Source organism: Eurypyga helias, unplaced genomic scaffold (assembly GCF_000690775.1).
Source record: "Eurypyga helias isolate BGI_N326 unplaced genomic scaffold, ASM69077v1 scaffold18768, whole genome shotgun sequence".
In the NCBI taxonomy this organism is placed as follows: domain Eukaryota; kingdom Metazoa; phylum Chordata; class Aves; order Eurypygiformes; family Eurypygidae; genus Eurypyga; species Eurypyga helias.
In genome coordinates, this window is record NW_010266475.1 from 1 (window position 1) to 23,963 (window position 23,963).

Genomic DNA, 23,963 nt, shown 5'->3' on the forward strand with positions numbered 1-23,963 from the left:
GCTCCCCGCCCCGTGCCGCGAACTGCGGGCGGGATCCCTGCGGGGGGTGCGGAGCAGCCCTGCCCGGGCATCTCTGGGCAGACACCCTCGCAGGACCCCGCTCGCTGTCCGAAAGGGCTCGGGGGGGTTTATTCCTTCTGCAAGTTGCTTTTCGAACCTCTTCCTCGCCTCAGCGCTGTCCTACCCGCTTCACAGTCCAAGTTCGTGATGTTTTCCTTATTTCGGTGCACATCCTCCACGTTCAGAGGGCCTTTTAAGCTGCTGCTGAGTGGAAGGAAGCAGAGGCTAACCACAGCAACTGTGTTGTTTTTCTTCCTGGGTTTGCTGTTTTTAAATCTCTTGTGAAAAGCGGTGTGGAGGGTGCTGCCTTCAGACGGCGTCCGCAGCCCCACACGCGGACTCTTACCCGTTTCACTCGCTGAGTCTCTCCGGAGCCGGCTGCCTCCTGTTAGTGCGGCTCTGCGTTTCGAGTTAGGGGGCCGTTGGGAAGGAGGGAGGTTGTGCTGGTTGCCCGTTCTTGTTTATATCTTGTTTCTGCAGAAACACAAGGTAAGCGCAGCATAAGGTGGCACGTTAAAACGGGGCCCAACCAAATCCACGGCCCAGAGACTTGAGGCCCGATGGAGGGAGCTACTCTGGGTTCTAAACTTCATCGCGTTACCAGTGGTGAAAATCACTGATATTTGGATATGCTTATGGGTAACGTTAGTGTAAGTTAGAAAAAGTAAAATAAATCCTATGCAAAACACACAAGACATTCAAAACACCTCGAAACCTCTATTGATGAATAAATATTCTTGAAGGGTTTCTTCATGAAAGTCTTTAACGTGCCTGCGTGTTCTAGTTTCCCTCATGGTGAGGTTAAGGTTTCAGTTGCTGCAATGGAGAGAACTAACGGAGACTTTAAAAATACAATCTTACCTTCCTTTTTTTTCTTTTTGACTTGTCACTACATGTATTCTTTTACTAAATAGATTTTTTTTTTTTTAAATAATAATAATCTTCCTCTAAGGGTTACATCTCGGTTGTGAAACTGTGATGACGTTCTTAATGCCTTCCTTTCCTGTGCTGGCTGCAAATCAGCAACGAGCTGAACAGCTTTGCAACGGGAAGGTGGGTGGTTGGGTGAAGCTTTCGGTGCAAGTGCGCCAGTATCTCTGGAGTGGGACCCACTGCTCCTAACTGCCTTGATGATCACGTCTGGGGATTTAAACACAGTAGACTGATTGCATGTTGTGATGCTGGGTAAAGGGAAATGGTTAATCCCTTTTTTTAAGGAAAAGCGTATGGTATTCGGTTAGGTCTCATGGGGATTGTTTAGGGTAAATAATTGTCTCTTATTTTAAGGTTTACGTGGCTTGTCAGTCGATGCTTATTGTGCTTGTGGGAGCGGTGCCCGAGTATCACACAGACCAAGAAGGAATTCCAGCGAGCAGAGCTGAGCTTGCCAAGCATATCCGTTTTGCAGACAACTTCACATCTATAGTCACCGAGGCAAGTACTTCCGTCGCACCGAACCGTTTCTTCCCGTCTCGGGGTTTATGCCGCGACTGCAGGACGTGGCACTTGTAAAAGCTGAGCAGGGCTTAGTGTAGTGTTTAGTGCTGTTGAAACTATTGGAACCCACCCATCTAGCTTTTTATTATTAAATCTGAAAGTATATGATTAAATTATTAGTTTAGCTTTCCTAGTGTAAATCTAATATTTATTAGTTTAGGTTCAGCTTGATTTTGCTTTCAGTTTTCTGTTCCTTCAGCTGATTTAGAAAGTCATTACTAATGAAGAACGATCCCTCGACTACAGTGTATAATTCTGGAATTGGGGTTGGACTCCTGAAGTCTGTTTTCTCTCAAGAAAAGCTTCAATTTGTCATGTCTGCACAATATGCTGTGCACGTAACCTTTACCACGAGGTGCGTTGCTTTCTCACAGAAGATACGTCTTCACGATTAAAACTGGTGTGAAAATGGAAGTCATGCAGCACGTGCCTGGGTATTTTAATATGTGGTGAGAGTGGGGGATGGAACAGATCGAAGTTTGCGGAGTGGGACAGAAGCTTGACCCTTCAGCCTCGCGAGTTCCGTCAAGAGGCAGGTTTGCATTTTGCTAGTCCCTGGGCTGTGATCGCACAGGCAAGCGCGAGTGCCCGAAGCAGCACTGCCAGCGCCAGAGAAAAGACTGTGTGGGTGACTTGGCTTGAGGCGTGAACTGCCGGAGTTCTGCAGATGGAATTCTTGGAGCGAGTGCCAGTAAACTCGCATTACACAGGTTAGGACTTGGTGTAGCTGCTGCCAGGTTTTTGCTTCCTTCCCATTGTCCCAAATGTGACTGTGTAATGTTTCTTTTGGAAAAATGTAGTGAGTAGACATTAAGAAGGAATGATGCAATATTGGATCATATCCTCTGTCAGATTTTTTTGATTAGCCTGTTTTCCATGGTCGTCCTTCAGTCTCAGGCTCTCAGCAGGATGCGTGACACGGGGTAGCACTTAATTTTTAATCAGAAATCAGCAAATTTTAACTAATACTGGATTGATAAATGTAGACGTCGGTGTCCCTGTTTCCCAAATATGTAGTAATTCTCAAGACTGATCAAAACAAATTTATGCTCCCGTTCATTTCAGTAACTTTATTGTAAGATTATTTTTTTTAATCATAATGTTAATAGTCTCTTGATGGAAACTGTAGATGCTGGCCAACATTTCGCTGTATGCTAGCGGTCCAATAACTAAATCAAACTGCCACGTGGATTTAAAGAGCAGAGAGGATGTCTGTTTTGGTGATAACTAACTTGGCAACGTTTTTGTTGGCAAGCTACGGTTAATTCTGACAAATATTTAACAAGTTCCTTTTGTGCAAATCAAGTAGACAGACACATTCTTTTAAAAGTTACATTCAGCACAGATTGTTATAGCAGACTTATTAAAATAGGAGCATCTTCCAGTGACACACTAAGCAGCACAAGTAAGAGTTTACAAAAGCAGGCTTTTCTCTTCTTCTGTCCTGAGGGAGGAAGCTGCTTTTGTAAAGTTGATTTCCTTGATTTTGGTGATGGAGCTAAACTGTAAATATTTTCAGTTCTGTTCTGGTTTGTCTGGGGCACTGTTCTGCTCAGGAGCTCAGCAAAACTTCAGAGCAGCTCTTCAGTTCTGCTGTAAGAACTCATCGCTGTAATTAACACTGGCATAACTAAGACTTTGTAAATAATAGCTCAGGCTTGGTTCGTGGAAAACACAGTTGTTAAAATTGCTCCTTGGGCGAGCACCAACTCAGTCTCCTGCTGTACGTAACAAGTGATGGTGCTTACGAAGGACGAGTTCAGGAGTGTCTTACGTTTGGTGTGGAGATGGTCCTTCACCTTTGAGAAGCTGATCTTTACATCTGTTTCCCAGAGCATAAAAGTTGTTGGGTCTCTTGTATCAGCCTGAAACCCTCCACAGATGAGAACTGGGAGGTTGAGATTTGTATGCTGTGGATTGCTAGCACAGAGAAGGAGGACTTAGGCCAGCAGTGCTCTGTGCCTTGGAGAGCACATGCTGTGGTATTTTTGTACTTGAAGTTTCCTGGGGATTGGGACCCTGGAATATTTCACTGTTGAAGTCTCCTCAGAGAGTTAAGAGATGATAAGTTCCGGGGATACATTCCTGTGTGATCTACTGTAGGTGATCCTGCTCCGGCAGGGGGTTGGACTAGATCCCTAGAGGTCCCTTCCAACCCCTACCACTCCGAGAATCTTTATCCAGTGTAATAGGGTAGTGTTGGCTACCCAGTGGGTTATGGTAGAAACCAGCTGCAAATGCTGCTGCACAGGAGTTTTACCTTCCCAGCGAATCCAGAAGTCCCCCCAAACTGAAGCGCTGAGCACTGGGTGCGTTGGAGTGAAGAAGGTGCCTTGTGAACCTGTTAAATCTTGCCCTGCTCCTGCGGGCTGCTGGGTGGGCAGAGCACAGGTAACCAGTGGGTTACTGGGTGGATGGAGCCTCTGTACTTGCCGCTGTGTGAGTTCAGATGTAGTAAATGCATATGTTGCTTGAGATTGCTTGCTATAATTGAAAGTTTCAGTAAGTTCCTAATATTCTTTGGAGATCTGTATTAATTCAAGGCAGACACTTCAGGGTTGAGGTCTAGTATGCTGTGTTGGGTTTTGGTCATGGGTCTCTTCCCATAGGTACTTTTTTTTTTTTTTTTAAACCTTCTACTTCAGAGAAGTCGATGGGATTAGGATCTTCCTTCCTTTCCCCAAAGGACATACTGCACATGTCATTTTAAAAGGCAGCATGACACTTTATCCACTTTTTTGAAAGCAAATTTTCCAGTAAATATACAGGGAATTATTTGAAATACTCAAATAATAATTAGACATACCTTTGGCTAAAGCTTTTCATTGAATTAGTTAAATTCTTTTCCTGTAAAATCACCTCGGATTTTCTGATTGCCATTCGTTCGCAAGATGTCAGCGATACTTGTTATCTCAACGGCGCGTTTTCTACGAGCGTTGATTCACCTTGTTTGTAGTGGGGACCTGCACGAGCTGGCCGTGTGCCTTCTCCCATCAGGAAATAGTATAAACTTCGTTCCAATTTAAACCCTCTGTCAGTTTGTTTTCTTCTCTTCTGACAGTTTTTGATTACTCTGCCTCAGTTTAACTTTTGGATGAGGTAGGAAGTACATTTTATGATTACCCATCATTTAGTTCTAACTTCTGTTTGGTTATAAATGCCCGGGTGCAATAAGGTACTGACTGTCAATGAGTAGTCAATAAGTAGGTCTTTAGAGGTTTTAAAAAACAAGGAAATCCTTCCATAATCCCTTCCTGCTTCTCTTCAGCAATTCAGCGTGTTGTCCTTGGCTTCCTAGCAGCCACGGTAAAGAGAGTTAACTCTTTCCTGACTGAACCCAGCACTCACGTATGTAAGGAGGAAGGGCACCAGGGGTTACTTAGGGTTCAGGAAGCGTAGCTGCACAGTGGAACTGGTTACTGCAGTAGCAAATATGCTTTATTCTTGCTAATAGTAATTTTTATCACCTGTTCATTGAAATGGTTAAGTTTGAGTGTTGAAATGGCTAAGCTGTTAAGAATTCCGATTTTCCTTGTTTTAATAATTTAAGAGAAGTTGCCTTGTCAAAGCTCGGGAATTGGAGTGCAGCTAACTATCGAGTCGAAAGCTTATAATATATTATAATGACATTTCTTGGGGGAGAAATGTGAGAGGTGTGAGAGTCTGCTAGGAAAAAAGTACGACTACCGTTGGCTTACCTATCAAACTTGGAACAAAACTTCAGTTGGGTATAGAGCAAGAAGTGCAAAATGGCAAGAATATGGATGGATTTATAATATTTTGGAGGAATCTAGCAACTAGGTGTGAAAAGCATTAACGATAAGGAGATTCTTTTTTTGACAGTGGTACCTAATCGAACAAGAAGCCTACAAAGTGAGCCTTGCATCGTCCCTGTTTTTTGCTGGATTGCTTATTGGAAATATCACATTTGGCCCTTTGTCTGATAAACTGGGCAGGAAACCAGTGTTTATCTCAGGTAAGATTGTTAAAAGGTTTTTAAGGATTCTGCATGGGTAACAACATCTCCTTTCTTTCTGCCTGTGGGCCACGCTGCTGCGGCAGTGGTGTGGAGTCTGTCGGTCCAAGTGTTTCACTTGGAGTAGAGCAGCACTAGAATTTGTTGGTATGAGTGTGCTGGGCAGCGTAGTGGTCACTGGAACCACTGTGAAGAACAACCTGGTTTTGCTGTGACTGTCCCTGTTTGAGCAGAGGGTTCTGCACATTGCCTGACCATATTGCCTTCAGTAAAAATAATTTGCTTTTTGGGGAGGGAGAGAGTGGGTAGGGAGTATGATTTACCTAAACATCTTTAGTGGGAGTAACTCATGTCCTGGTGTTTCGTTTTCCAGCTGTGTTTGCAGCCAAAGGGTCTCTTTGTTTAATGTTAGCGTTGTCTCACGAAAACATCATCTTTGCCATTGCAGACCTCAAGTGTGTGTGACTTGATGATTGTAGTTTTCACATGGTGTCGCTTCAGAAAGCCAAATACGAGAGATTAGAGGCAAGAGTACTATAGACTCCTCGTTACAGTCAGTAACTAACTGTGCTCCCTGCCTTTCTTCTGAGGTCAAGCTGCACAGCATGAGTACTAATTACATTTTATTCTCTCTCTCTACAGGTCTGTTTTTTGATGTCGTTTTGGGGTATGTCACAGCATTAGCTCCAAATTATGACATATTTGCAGTTTCACGTTTTTTTGTTGGAATTGTGAATGGTGGAATGGCTCTTGTGGCTTTTGTCCTAACCCAAGAATATGTAGGAAAATCATTTTGGTCATTTACAGGTGGGATTTGGGAATATTTAATCATTATTTCTGTGCCACGTGTTGTTCTGACTATCAATACCTTGCATCTTAAACTCTTAGTTTGTACCAAGTAAAGTCGGATTGTAGCGTAAGTCAGATGTGTGTGAGGTGATTCATCCAAGTTCTAATTTCTGTGGGGAAAGGTGCCTGAATAAGGAAGACGGGATTGAGTCTGATAAACAGCAAAATGGGTAGGTTATTTCCTAAAATTTCCCAATTTGTACACTGCATTATATTAAAAAAAAACGCTAAAAGTTTTGGCAGATCCTGCCAACTTCTGCCCAATACTGTATGGGATCCTGGGAAGGTATTCTTGAAAACGTTCCTTCAAGTTTCCCTGCACCACAAAATGGCTTTGTGCCTTTATAGTGGTGTTTGCACTGCTGAATGCGCTGACCATCCAGTGTTTTTAAGCGTCCTTTTTCGCATGTCACTGTGGAGACTTAAATGTAACGCTGCAGGCCAGTCTGCTGTAAAGCTGGAGTAGCTCAGGCTGTAACGGCTCTTTGGCCAGAGCCGCATGGGGAGAGTCTTGGTCCAGGTGCTGACTTGATGTGGCTGTGAGCGTATTTCTTTCATTTCTTCAGTTACCTCATTCTACTGTTGTTCTCATTTCTTCTCTTTATGGGACAATTGTGGTTTAGTTACTGCTTTCCACTTACTGTTCTTTTTTAAAAATACCGAGTTTTCTTCTTCTCCCAGGTTCACTTTATTGACTCATGAGCTCTCTCTCCCACCTCCTCCTTCCCTCTTGCCTTCTTGTCTATCTCTGCTCTTCCCAGCCCTTCTCCCTGCAGGGCCAGTCTCCTGACAGACTGAAGAGACAGTCGTTCCCTGCCATTCTAGCTCTGCTCAGCCCCTGTGAAGGCAGCGCTGAGCAGCTGATGAGGGGCTGGAGGAGAGGGAGAAGCTCTCCTGGGTGTTGGCTGTCAGCTAGGCTTTGTGGGTGATAGCTGCGAGTTTCTGGGTCCGTACAAGATCTCGTGTTTTAGTCTGTAGAGGGTTTGTCGTCAGGATTTTGGAGTTCAAGTTGAGCCCATGTTTTTTATTTATACAGAAGTTTGCTGTGACATACCTCTGGCTTTATACTCAGCTGGTGGCTGGTTTTATACTCAACTCCATCCTTGTATTGTGATACTTTCCTTCCAGTGTCTGGTCCAGCCTGCCATAGCTATTCAAGGTTCCCTTAACAGACCTAAATAAACCACTCTGAACACTTAGAATCACAGAATGGTTTGGGTTGGAAGGGACCTTAAAGATCATCTAGTTCCAACCCCCCTGCCATGGGCAGGGACACCTTCCACTAGACCAGGTTGCTCAAAGCCACATCCAGCCTGGCCTTGAAGCCATCCAGGGATGGGGCATCCATAGCTTCTCTGGGCAACCTGTCCCAGTGCCTCCCCACCCTCTCTGTGAAGAATTTCTTCCTGATATCTAATCTAAACCTTCTTCTTCCTGTCCTCAGGTCTTCTCTTTAGTCTCCAAGTTCCTGTTCGCTTCTTGTTCTTTCCTATGTGCTATCCTTTATTTTTCCAAGGAGACCCTCCCCTGTGTGACACCAAGTTATTTTTCACTGGACTTGTGTAATATACTTCAGCCAGCTGGTTCATCAGTGCTGCCACAAAAGATTTTATTGCTGTTCTGTTTAGGTATATGACAGACAAGACATTTCAGGCTTCTGCTTAATAACTTTTTTCTTTTGCCACTGGTTTCTGTATTCACCTTTTTGGTCTTGTATTTTCAGGTTCGTTAACTAACTTGACATTTGCAGTTGGCATCGCTGCTTACGCCTTGCTGGGTTACTGTGTGCGAGAGTGGCGCTACCTTGCCTTGGTGTCGAATACGCCGGGAGTCGTCTTCCTCCTTCTGTCTTTGTAAGTGGTTCACGTGTGTGACAATGATAAGAAAGAATATACAGCGAAGTAGCAGTTAGTTTTTCTTGTCGTCATTCGAGAGAGAGGTATGAACAAGGATGAGATTTGTCTGTATGGTTTTGTGAGCCGAGCAAGAGAGAAATCGCATTGTGAAGGAGGAAGCGGTTTTAAATGAAGTGGAAGGTCAGGGTTACCCAGAAGACAAGCCTGTGTTTCTGCGTGCTGTTCCAGTTGTGATGGCCAGCGTTGCGAAGAGCTGCTGTGTGCCAGCTGTCCAGTAATACTTGATTAAAAATCTGCTTGGGGAAGGGAAGGGAAGGCCTGCCAGAGGCTGCGAGTGGGAGCATCAGCCAGGAACGCTGCCTTCTGCTGAGGCAGGGCTTCAGCGCTTGAGAAGCTTTGGAAGTGATCCTAGAGGGATTTTAGAGTTTCTCTTCATGAGACACGTGCATGCAAAGGGAAATAAGGGAGGGCAGTTGGAATCACCTTTTTAGCATGATATGCTCTGTATCTGCTTGCTTTTGAGGTCCCTCGTGTGTGTTCCTAGCACTATTGTACTTGGGTACTACTATTTAGAATTCCTACATGGACGTTATTGTGAAAATGAGTGAAATGCATGAGTTGCGAAGGATTTGAAAGTGCTAGCTTTGTCTAGCCTGTGGTGTTAAACCCTGTATACTTCTGATCACTAGTTAAAGCTGTAGAAGAAATAGCAGAACTAGTGTAGTTGGTTGTCTGAAGAGTAAGACAGGGAATGTCTGGCATACAGCATAGAAAAAAATCCTCTCCTGTTTGTGTCAATTTTTTTTTTATTTCAAACATTTTAGGTAGGTCAGCTTTTGAAATAAGTTCTGTTAAACGAAAACACAAAAAACGCCAACCCCTCTTCTTGTAGTCAAGGAAAACAAAGTCTCTGGGCTGAGGAAAGAGGTTCCCCATGATACATTTTCCTCTCTGGTGTTCTGTTTCTGATGGAAATAGGGTTGCTTTCCCCAAATACTAAAAATACTGTGACCCTCTGAGGTAATGAAAGGCTGTAGGACTTAAACCTCTTTGAAGAGTACCAGAGTAAATAAATATTCAGTTAAAAATATTCCACTCCTTATTTTATGTCTTGTATAAAAGCAGCAGACTCAGCCTGAAAAAAACAGGAATCATGAACTGTAGTTGTGGTAAACCAGGATATTCTGATTATACTTGAGAATAAGAGATTTAAAACTTCTGTGAGTAGTGATGAGCTGGTACTGGAGCCTGACAAGTAATTCCCGAGTAGGTTTCTTCCCTTTTCTTTCCACTCCAGTTCTGAGCCTTTCCTGTAATGGTAAATGGTAATGGCTTGAGGTAAACTTTGTGAAAACAAAGTTTTGTCTGGGCTGTTTGGATAATTGGGATTTGAGATGCTTCCTGGGTAGTGCTAGTGGAGTGTTTCCTGAGAAGTCAGTTCAGCAGAAGTCAAGGTTTAGATTTAAACTCCTCTCACGTGACTGAGTGCTTTGTCAAGCATCTCCCAAGGTCCTTCCGTAAGGTTAACGCTATTATTTATCAGAGTGCGTGGAATTTAATATGCAGAACAGTGAAATAGAATGGTTTTTTTCTGAATTTTGTGTTGGTACCTTTTTTAAGCGCTTTTGTGTTTTTTAAAGTTTGCAAAATGCAAAGGTTGACTTTAGTGCTTTGTTCGTAGGAATGAACTTGTCACGGCTGATTTTTCTGTTCTTTCCTGTTAGTATGCTCCCGGAATCACCACGGTGGCTGTATTCCCAAGGGAAGATGGCAGAAGCCGAAGATGTGTTGCAATATATTGCCCTTGGTAATGGAAAAGAGAGGTTAAATCTAAAACTAAAACCAAGCGCAGGAACTTTGAGGAAGGCCGATTCGGCACCTGGTATCCTCAACTTAGTAAAACACCCGGTCCTTCGGTGGCGAACCGTCGTGCTGATGTACATCTGGTATGTAATAACACGCTGCTGTGAATGAGTCAGACGGGAGGAAACAGTCAGGATTTTCATCCTTTTAACTAAATCCTAAATTTGTCGGTTAATGATGGCAGACAATAGTAATTTAAAATGATGTGTTGTAACGGTGATGTTTCATTCTTCTTGCTCTTGCATTTTATTTTCAGTGTGTTTCTTAGAAACTGCTTCAAAACCTACTAAGAAATAATGTGGTGAGAACATAATATTTACACAGAGTGAAATGAGAAGCTGAAGCAGAAGTTACTGAGGGGACGTGTGTTTGAGCCAGTCTTAGGGAGAAAGGGCTGCCTGAATTAGACAACAGTAGAAATCTGGAGTACGAGTAAGCGTAAGAGCCCCACGGCAGGTTCAGTGAAGAAAACTGTGGGCAAGATTAGGGTTACATTAGGTGCTGTCTTGAAAATTGATACAGCTTGTTAGAAAAAAAAAAAATCACCCTGAAGCGCTGGAGGATGTAATGTAATGTATTAGCAATAGATGGCAGTGCAGAGGGAACCCCTGGGGTGAGAGCCTGTTGGGTTGGTCATCAAGGCAGCGGCTGTTGCAGATTGGCTTGAGCTAAAATCTCTTGGAGGAACAGCTCTTTTCCAAAATGCCAAGAACAAGATTTCCCTTTTAAAGTTCAGCATCATTTGAGATGATGGTCAGGATGTAGATGGGAAAAAACCAGTAGTTTGATGTGTGGGATAAACAGAGATGTGCAGTACCTGGGCGCAGAGGCGCAAACATCTCCGCTAAGTAGGACCTTTCCAGAAGCATCTGGGGTTGCTGGTAGGTAAATGTAAGTAATCATGGCGATGAGAAATTACACAAAGGCGTTCTTACCTTCTGGAAGAAGCGGTGGCATCACTGTGTTTCTGTTTTGAACGCTGCAAAGATCATAGAATAGAATCATAGAATGGTTAGAGTTGGAAGGGACCTTATAGATCATCTAGTTCCAACCCCCCTGCCATGGGCAGGGACACCTTCCACTAGACCAGGTTGCTCAAAGCCACATCCAGCCTGGCCTTGAAGACATCCAGGGATGGGGCATCCACAGCTTCTCTGGGCAACCTGTTCCAGTGCCTCCCCACCCTCTCTGTGAAGAAGAAGATGCAGTGCGCAGAGCCGTTGGGAGTGGTGTCGCAGCAGATGTCACCCGGCTCCTTGCGCTGTTGCCGAGGAGCCTTTGGGCACCACCCTCAGCTGTAACGGGCTGAGGATGTACTTCTCCCTGTACCCAGCAAAACTTCCCCTTTTTAGTTCCCTTGGACAAGACTCTGCTTGGACAGCAAGGGAGCAGCGAGGGAATAGGCAAAATGTCTGTGATAACCGTGGTGTTTTGTGGGGTGGGAATGTGGGGGTTTAGTGTTTTCCAAGGAAAGTGATAATAGGTTTGTTTGGGGAAGCCTTCCCTAGGTTTGGGGAAAACACTTGGGTGTTGAGCGGTGGATCTGTGTACTGATTTCTCTCACAGGATTGCTTTGCAACCGTTAAGTATCATCTGCTTACAGTTGTTTGTTAAATTTGCTAAATAATGTAGGAAAAACCCCAAGGTAATAGAAAATTCTGAAAGTTACGCTCTGCATAGATAGGAACGCTTGTTTTCTTTCCTGAAGTTATTTTTAAATTAAACAGGAACTGTTCTCTTTGCCTTGTTTGCCTCTGGGGGGGAATAAAAGTTCTCTTTGTAGCATGTAACTCAATACAGCTAATCCATAACTCATAATTTACCTTTCAAATACTTTCTTAGCCCTAAAGTTACATTAGTAATTAGTAATTAGTACTGTAACATTACATTAGTAAGGTAACTTTTATGGTTATCTTTAGGTATGTCTGCAGCTTTGTGTACTATGGACTAACTTTAAATGCTGGTGAATTAAGAGGAAATCTGTATTTAAATGTGGCTCTTTCTGGTCTTGTTGAAGTTCCAGCATTTCCTCTCTGCATGTTTTTTATTGAGAAATCCTGGTAAGAAAAACTTATTTCCTATATTTCTGCTAATTTGTAGCTAGCCTAGAAAAATATTAACATTTCTTCTCAGTAAGGTACTTCACTTCTTCCGAAAGAGCTGATTCTTTGGGGATTTACTCTGCTGCACGGGTTTCTGCAGTTGATAGAGAAATAGGGCTCTGATTTTCTACCCCTTATCTTTTTATAGTTTTGTTCGTATTTTGAATTATTCAAGAGATGAGCTTATTAATGATTAATGCTATTAAAAAAAGTTTGGTCTTTATGGGGGGAAAAATGTGTGTAGCCTAGTTACTTAACTATAGCTTATGTATGTATTTCTTAAATATTTTATTCAGAATGACTGTACCAACTGCAGTTGAAAGCAGTTTTCAGCAGTGTTCATTCTTTCTTAAACTTTTTGGAAGAGAACTTGGGAGTGAGAGCCGTTCAGTTCTCATTAAGGCCTGAATGATCGATGGCCGTTGTTTTCAGAGTTCACAGTGCCTCTGGTGGCCTGCCTTTATGTGGGTGCTTACTGCTGAAGGCCGAACGCTCTGGCAACCCAGAGCTACTCGGGGTTCCACGTAACCATGAGTTACCCGTGAGTTTGAATATCTTTGTAAGGATCCTTTGGGCTCACTGAGTTCAGTGGCAAAAGTCCCGTTGTCTTCAGTCGGGTGAGGATGTCATCTTTGGGTTTTGGGGGCAGTAAACGAAGCTGTCTGCTCAGTCAGGCTGAAACAACCAAGGAACCTTCACCCCAAGCCCCCCAGAACCAGTCAAGGCACACATTTAAACCACAAACTGCACGAGTCCTCTTCTGCGTGTTGGGTGGTTGATTTTTTTCTCACTGTAATTTGAAATTTAAAATTGGTTTGACAAGCTTTTTGTTTCGTGAGGTAAAATACATGTAGTTTTAGGTGTTTAATGCAAACAGAATGTGACATGCCAGCTGCTCTGTTTTCATTCAGTTTTAGTGAGCAGAATCCCTCAAGTAGAGCTTTTTTCCTTGCAAAAAGATTGGGGAGATTTAAAAAACAAGGGTTGTATGTTTGTAATAGATGAACTAGTTCTGCTAGTAGGCGGTGGTAGTTAGATATAGCTGTGGGTGAAGCAATAAGCATGTGTAGCGTTCCTACGTGCCTGCAACCTGTGTTGCTGAGAATACCTGTATTTGTGGTCCTTTGGAGGTAATTATGAAATATTTAAGTATGGCAGATGTGGAGACAGGCTGGTGACTTTCTGTCCTGTCCTTTTATTTTAAAGCACTAAGCAGTAGAACAAACCTTCGCTTATTTCTGTGTGTACGCAGCACTAGAAAAGCATGCAAAATAGTTTCACTGTGTCATAACGGCATATATTTATGCCAGGTTGTGTAAAAGAGACCTACAGATGAAGAAGCATTGGGATTATGTTTTCTTGACCAATATTAATTTGATCTTCCTGTGTATGCACCATAACACCCTTTTGGTGACAGGGCCCATGGCCATGCTCAGTGAAGAGAAGAAAAAGGTCTGAGTTGTTGCTGAAGTAGATGGGTCCTTCTCAAGGCTACAAATTCAGTAGCTTAAAAATCAAAGGTTGGCTAGAAATAGGAATTTTTTAATGGGAGGACTTCAAGACACAGAACTAGGAAAATACTGCAAGATTTGAAGCATTACCAAGGCACAACAGATGTATTAACTGATAACAGTGCTGCTGTGTACTTCAGTTGGTATTTTGCAGACAAAATCAAAAACCACTGAAGGACTGATTGCTGTTTTATCTGGGTGCTCTCTTCCTTCTAGGTCTGGAAGACGTAAAACTATGACATGTTTTCTGATATTTGCAGGATTATCCTGTGTGTTTACCATGTTTTTACCAACAAGTGCTGGTAAGTACGTACTGCTGCTGAAGTAGATGCTCATTAATTCGGGTAAAAGCTGACAAAACAACCTGATGAGTATTTTGGGACTGAGTATATCAGGGCCTAAAGCCATATCCGCTTATACCCCTCTCTTGCTCTGTCTCATCCTCCTGGTGCTGGTCAGGGAGCCATGGTCTTCTCTATATTGCTTTAAACTTCTTGCTGGTAATTTGACCCTGTTAATTGACTAAGTTTGTCTCACTGCAAGCCCTTGGCTCTTCAAAGGTCAGACCAAGCTATTGTGTTCTGACTCGGATACTGACACTGCATTAATTTATCCCTTAAGCAGTTTCCCTTAAAAGGCTGGATTTAATAGCCAGGCTGCAGTGCAGTGTAAGGTTAGTTTGACTGGATCTTGACTGTGGGAGATGCCAAGCTTAATTTTGTTCTGGTGGCGTGTAATGTTTACAGAAATAGGAACTGCAATTTTCCTGAATTAGAAACTTAATTAATAAAATGATTTTTAAAAAGGTAGTTTGCACTTGAAAATTAGAAGTGGAAGTCAGAATTGCAGTGTGGAAGCCGTAGGGATGGGAAGAAGCTTGCTGCCTTTCTCAGTCTCATGCTGGGTATCGCTGCACTACTATGCAGTTGTGAGGACAGTTCACGGGAACAGTGGAGTATCAAGTGTATTTTGCATCTCAAAATACGTGTTTTTGCTAACATTGTCAGTGACAATCACATATGTTTGGGTTTATGTTTTCACTTTCTATGTCAAGTACAGTTTTTCTGTACTAATATTTAACTGCTGATAACGTAGGTCTGCCTGACACTAACAAATAGACGTGGCTGCTCTCTGCTTGTAGTTTTCTTAATATTGCTTCAGTAGAAATGTTTTAGCTTTAACAGTGTTTTGACCCAGGAGCACCAGCGATGTGATTACAAGGTAGCTTTCTCTAGGTTGTGTTTATCCTTAACACTTATAAATGCTGTCTGGCATCCATTTCAAATCGATCTTGGAAAAGTCTCAGGAAGAAAGAGAGAGGAGGATATCCCCTAATCCCATTTGCTTCGCTTGTGTTAATTCAAGTCCTGACATTTTGTTGCTCCTTTTATTGAGACTGTTTCTTCCTTCGTTCCAGTAAGTCTGCTCTTTCTGCTTCTTTTTGTATTTTTTAAAACAAATGAAAGAAAAGCAGTAGTCACTAATCAGGATAGGGTAATTCCTCAAGAGTTGCTAAATTTCAGAACATCTGCCTTTTCCAGTTGAGTTGACTTGAATCCCATTAAAACATCTTACTTTCCACTGTGGTAAGAGTGAAGCTTGCTCTTGTCCCAGAGTGATCCATGTCAGTTAAGGAGAAGGAAATTCAGCTTCAAGCATAATGAAGATGAGTCGCTTTGCTGGGTGAAATGAGGGTTGTTGCATCTCCTAATTTGACTGCCCTGTTACTAAGGAGGACACGTCTTATGTTTGCCTAAGTCTGCATTCTTCGGAGTGATTGACAAGAGCCTTGATTTTATTACAAGGGATTTAGGACTTTATTGAGACATTGGGCACTTGCCTCGCGTGTCTGTAACCTTCACTCAGTTTCTAAGGAACTCTGTTAACTTGTGAATGAGAATCTGATCCAAGTCAGCTCCCCTGGGGGGTATGCCAAGAAATTATTAAAGATGTGTACTGAATTTGAGACAAAAAAATATCTCAGTGTTTAAGTAAAAACTGATAGATCCCTCAGCTCCTCCTTTCCTTATCACTTAGAACTCATCAATTAAATTGTGTGAGTGTTAGATTGGAAGGTGGTGAGGGGGAATGGAGCAGCAGTACTCGTTGTTCTCTCAGGCTGCTGTAAAGCACAAAGATGATGTCTGCATTTTGTATCTGTTCTGTACTACAGCAAGCAAACGAGTCTTCTAGTCTAGGGGTGACTGGATTTTAACTTTTGTTTAGATTTATCTGCTTGTGCTGAACACACAGTAACTTTTTGTCATTGTATTTTCCTCGGAGTCCTGGAACACATTTTGAGCAATTCTTGCAGAACTCAAGGCAGCTGATGTGCAGTGCAATTTCCAGTGTGCTTCTAGTCCCACAGTAATTCCCCCCAAGGCCAGCCTTCAGCCTCCCCTGAGGAAACCTGGAGGAGACAGTGCTCTTTAAATTCACTCCGGAGCTCGTGAGTGCTAATTCCTCTGTCTAGACAGAGTTTCTTACGCTTTGATAGTACGACCAAAACTTCCCAAGTGTGCTGACACTCAGTTTCTAGTGCATGGGTATGCACTGCTCAGTTTTAGTCTCCCTGAGAGAAAAGGAGCAAGTTGTAAAACATGTTGGAGAATTACAAATCTCTTCTTCATTGCTTCACGCTTGGTTGATGGAAGAGAAGGGATATCCCAGCTTTCTGATGGCACCCAGCAGGGCTCTGAGGACCAGGTTCACACCTTGGCACCTGGCAAGTGATACTCCAGTTCTTACTGAGCAAAAGGACCACTTGGATGAAAATGTTGTGTCTGTTCGCAGGAAATACAGAATTAGCTGCAAAAGTTCATCATGCTTAAAGAAATTAAATCAAGTTTCTGGATTCCAGTTTACATACAAACGAAGTTCTGCTTCAGCTGAAATAGAACCAGACTTCATCAGACGAATAGAACCGAAAATATTGGAGGGCAGAATGAAAAGAAAAGCAATTGAGAAGCAATCAGACTTTCCTTTTACTTAATCAACATCATTTGATCCAAAGTGAACGTGCTGAACTGAGTGCTGAGGAAGAACACCTGAAATACAGCTCATTTCTTTCTTACAAAGCATTCTTTCTTACAAAAAAACCCCAAAATTATTTTTTTGATTAAAATGGATGGTGCAAACATAATCATATGCAAAATCAGGATAACGAAACCTAGGTTTCCTTTGGGCTTTAGGTGAACCACACTTCAGTTCAGACTGACTCTTCGTCGGCTGGGCTGCATTAGTGTTTGTTCTTTCCAATTACAGAGCTGCTGCATTTTGAGTCCCAACAGGATGTTCTTGGGGAACAAGTAAGCTGTGGAGGTGAATCAGGTTTTGTGATTTTAATTTAATAAATTAGTCAAGGAGGTTGTATCGTCTCGTGCTCATCAGCAGATGTAGTTACCTGCGTAAGGTATTCTGACTGCAGAGCTGGAAGCATTATCCCTGCCTTCTAGAGCTGTGATAGTTTTACACTTGCCCCCCAAAATGGGCAGAATTTTCTTGATCCTGAATACAGTTTTATGTATCTACTCTTACTCTAGCTCTTAGGATTGTTGGGAAGACTTGAGAGAATTTCTTTTGTGCTTGTAGTGGATAAACAAACATCTAGATGAAACGTTTTTTGCGTGATAGTCTCTTTAAAGAGGACTGTGTAAACACTGTGTCAAAAGAGTAAGAAAACAGAGACTTTTTATGCTTACAGCTTGCTCTCTCTTTTCTGCAAGGTCTGCTCTTCAGTCCCACTTTGTTAGCTTTGTGTGGAAAAATGATGGTCAGCGCCGCGTTCAACATCGTGTATATTTATACATCTGAGCTATACCCGACAGTACTGAGGTAATTCAACAGAGCTTCTGGGTAAATGGAAATACACTACCAACTGCTGGTGTGCTTGAGTATTTGTAATTATTTTTACCTGAAATACCAATACGAGTTCCTCCTGTAAATAAGGCAGTTTGCCAGGGTTTAAAAGGCCTTCTCCTGTTAGTCACATTTTGCCCCAGTGTGCTTCTCTGGGCTGTTTGTGGCAACTACCACTACGCCTGGATTCAGAATAGAAATACGAAAACTGGTTTCTTAGGCTGCAGTGCTAGGTGCCGTATTTCTCATTTCTTCTATTGATTTTGGAAGTAAAATTACAGGCTGAAAAGCCAAACATAATAACGTGATGGAAGTGTGTGCTAACTTAATTATAGACTGTGCTGTAAGGGCTCTTTGCAGTCCTTCTGTATACTTATATCTCCCATAAGATTATGTTTGCCTCATGAAAAACAAGTGCTCTTCTTTATCTTTGTTACTTAATTAAATATTCATAATGCAACTAATTTTAATAGTTTCTGTAGGACAGTAATTTGCTGTACACCATTTAATTCACGAACAAGTGGGCTGAAACCTTAGTTTATTTTTCAGGGTTCTCAGCGATGCTTTGTGAGGTCACTCTCTCTCCTGTTGTCCCAAGAGAAACCCGAGATAGGAAACTACAATAGCACACAGTCCTCTTCTCCCCTCCCCCCATCCTGGTTCCGTGTGGACTTCCGAGTGGTACTTGGGAGTACGTGTTCAGAATTGGAGCCATATTGCACTAGTGGCTCCAGAACAGCAGCTACAGAACTGCTGCAAAAATTGAGGCCCCTTTGGAGAGAGCAGGAGAGTTGAAAGCTGATGTGGAATAGGATGGCATCCTGGTGGGTAGCTGTGTCCTGTCGCACTGTGGAGCTAATTGGGATGGATGACCTCGTTCCAGGACACTGAGGGCTTTGGGGGGGGGGGGGGGGAGGGGGGGGGGGGCAGTCAATGTGCGTGACTCCTTTATTTTGAGGTTCACATTTTCCCAGATGTTATGGAGGCATAAAAGCTAGACTGCGAATGCAGTTTTAGCAGTGAAACTTGTGAGGGTGGAGGCGGGTTGGCTGTTTCTAGACACTCTGCTTGTGATTCTCGGCAAAGATTTAGGTTTAACACGCGAGCCCCGAGCACGCCAGCTGCAGTTGGATGTGGGGCTTTGTTTACATTCTCCCTACCCAAACTTCTGTGTTCTTCAAGGTCTCTTTTTCTATTGGGTGGTGTTTGTTTTTTGTTTTCCTGTCCCCTCTGCACTTCTAGAGATGAGAATCAGGAGAACGAAATCTGAAAATACTCTCATTTCTCAGCTTTTCCCTGTTTCACTGTGATCTCATGTTTCATGTCACCCTGCCTTCTGCAGTCCCACTGATGTTTGGTGCCAAGACATCTCACACCTAGCAGGAATTACAGCAGTGTCTCAGCATGTTTGAAACTGCTTGTGATTAGGAAGATTAACTATAATATTAACCAAAACGATATAAATCAAGTGCTACTTCATTTGAGAATCTGCACTAATATTCTGCCACCAAAGAAACTCTGTGTGTCAAAGATACAGACTGCCAGTGGAGAAAATGTAAGAGTAAAGGCATTTTAAAAAATCAGCAACTTTATTAGACAGCTGGTGATTAATAATATGGCAAACTATTGCGTTAAACCATATGAAAATTCCTCATGTGACAATTTATGCATTTAATTTGTGGGATATCTCTGGCAATTTAATTGCAAATATGATGGTTTCTGCAAGACAGGCAGTGATGGGCAAGTGTTTAATTTAAAGCAAAGCACCAGCACCATCTGGTGTTCTTTGCGGAGCTTTGCAGGGATCCTGGCACTGCTCTGACAGCAGAGTTTAGGCATGCCAGCTGAGACTGGTACCCTTCGGGGCAGGGCAGAGGAGCTGGAATAAACGTTTTCCTGTTTTTTTTCCAATGGGATGTTTTGGAGAAAGATTAAATGTCTTCAATATTACTGCTCCTTATTCAAACCTACTTATTACCTAAAGCGCACTGTTAGGCATTATTTTTTAAGTTAATTGGTACTTGGAGGAACGACAGATACCCCTTACGCTAGAAATGGGGTGGTGCTGCAAGCTGAAGTGTGTACGTCTTTGAGCTTCTTTTCTTCTTGATGTGCCTTTAAAATACCTGCTGGAGAACAAAAATGTTAAATAGAAAACATCGTTACTGTTGCGTTTTGGACTAAAAAGAGGTTGTCTTTTGGAAACAAAGTGTAATCACAGCTGTGGTAATATAGATGTAAAAACAAACTTGTGACTTTTTTTCTTCTCATGAGAAAGTGGTTGGAAAAGGACGTCACCCTTGTATGGGACGGGTGGAACCAGAATGTGGCCATTGGACTGTCTAGGATAGCACTGGAAAGCTTACTGGCTTATTCTCACCTTGAAGAAATGTTTGTTTTCCCTTATTTCAGTGGTGGTACTTCTGTAAAATGCTAGCTCGTTTGATCTCCGACTTTCTTTGCAAGGAACTCTCCATAATCCTTTCTGCTCAACAGTCCATGGTGAGCACTAGTGAAGTTTGAGAGCTGCCAGTGCCAGCAGCAGAGAAGCTTTTCCACTTGTCCAAGGCTGCACCCCCCTCCCCGGGCAGTGCTGGGCAAGCAGAGCAGCTAGAGGAGCACTACGCAGCGCGTCGCTTGCCCGGCAGCTGCAGTGGGACTGCTTGGCTCCAGCAAAGCCGCAGGCTGACGTGATGCCCCTGGCCGTAGGTATTTTGGCTGGCATTGGCTCAGCACCGAGCTCTGTGGGATGGTAGGAGCGAGGGCAGGCAGCTGGGTTTAGTGGGCCTTCTGGAAGGCGTGGTGAACCTGGGGCAGTAAGGTAGGACAGGCGGCGGATGGCTGCTCCTGCAGTGGAGCGCCTGGAGAATGCTTACCAATAGTTCCTGGGCAGTAATGCGTTTTTCCTCTTGGGTCCTTGTTCTGCATAACCCATATTTCTGAATTCCAAATTAAAGATCTGAAGTCTTTTAACAACTGCTTTGGAATGGAAATGACACCATTTGCAGTTAGGATCACTTTCTGCCCCCAAGAGGACCTGATGAGGGAATAGGTTGCTTTGTCCGTTTATGTTTGCACCAAAGCCACTGGCTTTCCATCACCTCTTTCCATCATCGGTTTCCCTTAACCTGTGCAAAGGGCCATTAGGAAAGGAGGTGGGGGTGGGTGGTATTGGTATACCAGTGACCTGTGTCACCTAGTGACCCGTGTCACCTCTGCTTGTCGTCTTTAATCCTCTCACTGCTGCTTTCTGTGCTCAGAGGAGGGAAGGGAGGTGGGGTGAGCAGGAGCAGCTCTGCTCAGTGGCATGACTGAGGATGATGATGAACGGGAGGAAGCAACCGAGAGGCGTGGGGAGGAGAACAGCCGCCTTGAGCTCGTTCTTGCCATCTCACTGATGACTGGTGCCAGTGTCAGTCTCTAGAAGGGCTGTGAAATACCGTATTCGGGAGTGACGCAGAGATGGAAGATTTTGGCATTTGATCAGGAAATGAAAGACTTGGGGGATTTTTGTAACTTCCTTTGAAGAGGATCCTGCTGTTTAAACCTGTTTGATTATGGCAGTCCGGATGAGATTGCTTTAAATTTGTCTGAGAATTAAAGGGAGTGCAGATGTGTCACAGCAGCCCCTCTAGTGACACATCTGGCCAGATGTTTTCAAGCTTCCCACTGGCAAAGAGTTCTTTTCTGCTTGGAGGTAAGCACTGACTTTTCATCTGTGCAGCCTGAGCGGGCAAAAGAGGATGCTGCTGAGGGCCTGAGCTGCTGGAGACAACATTGGGTTCTTCTGACTGAAGACCCTGGCAGATTTGGAAGTGATTCCCCATCCAGCACAAGCCCCTGTCCAATTAAACTGCCCCACGGGGCAGGCTGGAAAAACCTCTTACTTTGTTCAAACTTTTGTGAAGGGTTACACAACAGGGTGCTTTTGTTAGGGTGTGAAAGGGTGTGACTTAACTCTCTAGCAGGTACTTGTAGAAAATCTTGAAGTAACTGCTGGAGGCCGGTAAAATTTTTTTTTGTTTGTTTGTTTCAATAGATTATTGATAACTATTTAAAAAAAGTATAAGTTGGTTTTGACAGTGCCATGATTTAGTCTTGTATTATGAAACTACAAATCTTTCGTCCTTTGTTTGAAACAGGAATGCTGGCTTGGGTGTCTGTTCCATGTCTTGCAGATTTGGGGGCATTTTGGCTCCGTTTGTGCCATCTATGGTAAGATTATTTTCTACTTTTCACATAATTCAGATTTATTAAATGCTCCCAAAAGCACTTTGCAGAGTCTGGTACTACACATGTGTCTGTTTCTTGAAAAACAATTGGCTTTATAAGAAAGTAAAGTTCATTCAGTTTCAAGAATTAATGAACAAGATGTTCAAAAACACTTAGTATTTTATCCTTTTTGGAATAACGTTCTGTGTTGTGTTAATACTTCATCTGTTAGAGAAATGATTGTCACATGCATTTGGTACTGCTAAGGCTCACCCAGTTTGAGTTCTTTCAGGCACACAAAGCTTTCCTGTGAGTGTGAGAAGTGACGTTTATTGGGTTTCTCTGTTCTACCAGTACATGGATAACTGCAGAGATTGCTGGAGTGAAAAGTTGCGGTCATTTGGTTTTGACTGCGGTTCAGATGGGTGAAGGATTTTAAGATTGGGAAAAAGTGTTTGGTTTTTACTGTGGATTTGATATTTTAGAAATCTCTTAGTCCTTCGGTACCGTTGGTGGTGTTTGGAATCAGTGGACTGTCAGCGGGATTCCTGACTCTCCTTCTGCCAGAAACACTAAATAAGCCAATTGCTGAGACCATTGAAGATCTCCAGAGTCCCAGATACCAAGTGCTTAAAAATGAAGAGGCAGAGTAATTATTTTTTTTTTTTTTACTATACCTTTGCATTATTGTCCATCTGTCTTATGATTTAGGGCATGTTGTTTAGATTGGGCATGAATGAATGTGTGCATGGAGCTTTTAAAGCTGCCTTTCTCCCACATTCACTGGAGATGAAATTTATTCTTTGGCTGTCAAAGAGGAAAAGGCTAGCAGCTTTCACCGATATGTAAATGAATACTGTTTTGTTTCCTGAAAGGAAAACTAATGGTAGAAAGACAGTCTAAAATAATCAGGGACTATACCTTAAGCAACATTCCTGTTGGTTTACAGTAAGCCAACAGGAAATATTTTTCATACGTTGGATTGTGCCTTTTTTGTCAGTTTTATAGCGCAATATAATCTCAAATTAATATATATCTGTGGAGGTGTTTTATCTATCCTTCACTTGTCTCCTGGGTTAGAGCCATTGAAGGTGTTTTCCTCTTGCTGATATGCTTTAAACAAAACTTTTGAAGTGGGAAATGAAAGTTTTGGTTAACAGGTAATAGGATAGAAAATGTGAGGTATATCCCCGAAGTTTGTGAAGGGCTTTCCAGAACAATTAGTTTGAAAAGAAGGGGGGGAGTGGAAATTCCTGTAAGAAAGGAACTGTTATCTTAGAACTAAGCAGGCTTAGTATAGATAGAAAAGAATATGTGTTTTTGTTATTTTTTTTTCTTGATATTCTAGCTTGTTAGGTGTCTGGTCCTTATTGTACTTAATCAGTTGAATCATACTACACACACTACTATGCCTTCTATTTATACCTGATACATAGTAATACTGCATTCAGTTGAAATGAAAAAAAAACCAAAATAATTAAGCTTTTCAAATACAATTTCACTTCTGATTTTTAAAACAAATCAATGAATTCTGGTTTTCACATTTAATATTAGCTTATAAACTAGGACAAGAAAAATAAGACTTTTAAACTGTATTTCAGTAATTATTTTTCTTCTGTCTGACAGGCAAACCAGTTAGAAGAAACCAGTTACGTTTCAGAAGGTCTGTCTGGGGTGGAAAATGAAGCCTCCATTGAGAAGGTGCTGTAACAGTTGAAGGGCAGAGTTTTTCTCTGTCTGTCTGACCGGAGGCGTTGGAGGAGTCACGTATAACGCTGTCCGTAGCGTGTTGAACAGTTTTATTTGGAGGCGATTTGAGAATATGGAAGAAGTTGATCAAAGCTTGTGAGGGAAGAGGTGACAAATCTGTGCGTTAATTTAATGACGTGACAGAAGCATACGTTGGATGTTTGGACTTGTCTAGGGCTTCTTAAAATGAAGTATTAATTTACTTTACAAAACGTAATTGCTAGCTTCGGATTAAGCTGTAATGCAATTGAAGTGATATGTATAATTTGAAATTTAGATGGCCTTGTATATTCAGCCAAGCTGTAATCCTGAGAAGTAACAGCATCCTGTGTATGCCAATTTTCTCTACAGGGTGTTTTGCCTCTCTTATTATGGTGTACCTCGCAGTGTGAAGAGACCAAAGATTTTTATGGGTTGTTGGCCTTAGTAT

The 23,963-nt window shown here is 42.6% G+C and overlaps 1 protein-coding gene across 1 annotated transcript; it reads left to right on the forward strand.

The window, feature by feature from the left end:
* Positions 1 to 540: 540 nt before the first annotated feature.
* On the forward strand, positions 541 to 23,494 carry LOC104513670 (solute carrier family 22 member 15-like; the record flags this gene model as incomplete). The annotated part of the gene is made up of 12 exons (XM_010157109.1): positions 541 to 549; positions 1,348 to 1,494; positions 5,401 to 5,533; positions 6,176 to 6,340; positions 8,106 to 8,235; positions 9,963 to 10,184; positions 12,021 to 12,161; positions 13,931 to 14,016; positions 17,440 to 17,548; positions 21,715 to 21,787; positions 22,270 to 22,410; positions 23,411 to 23,494. Coding segments are annotated over 12 exons (1,440 nt in total), but the record flags the coding sequence as incomplete, so codon positions are not given.
* Between the last annotated feature and the right edge of the window lie 469 nt (positions 23,495 to 23,963).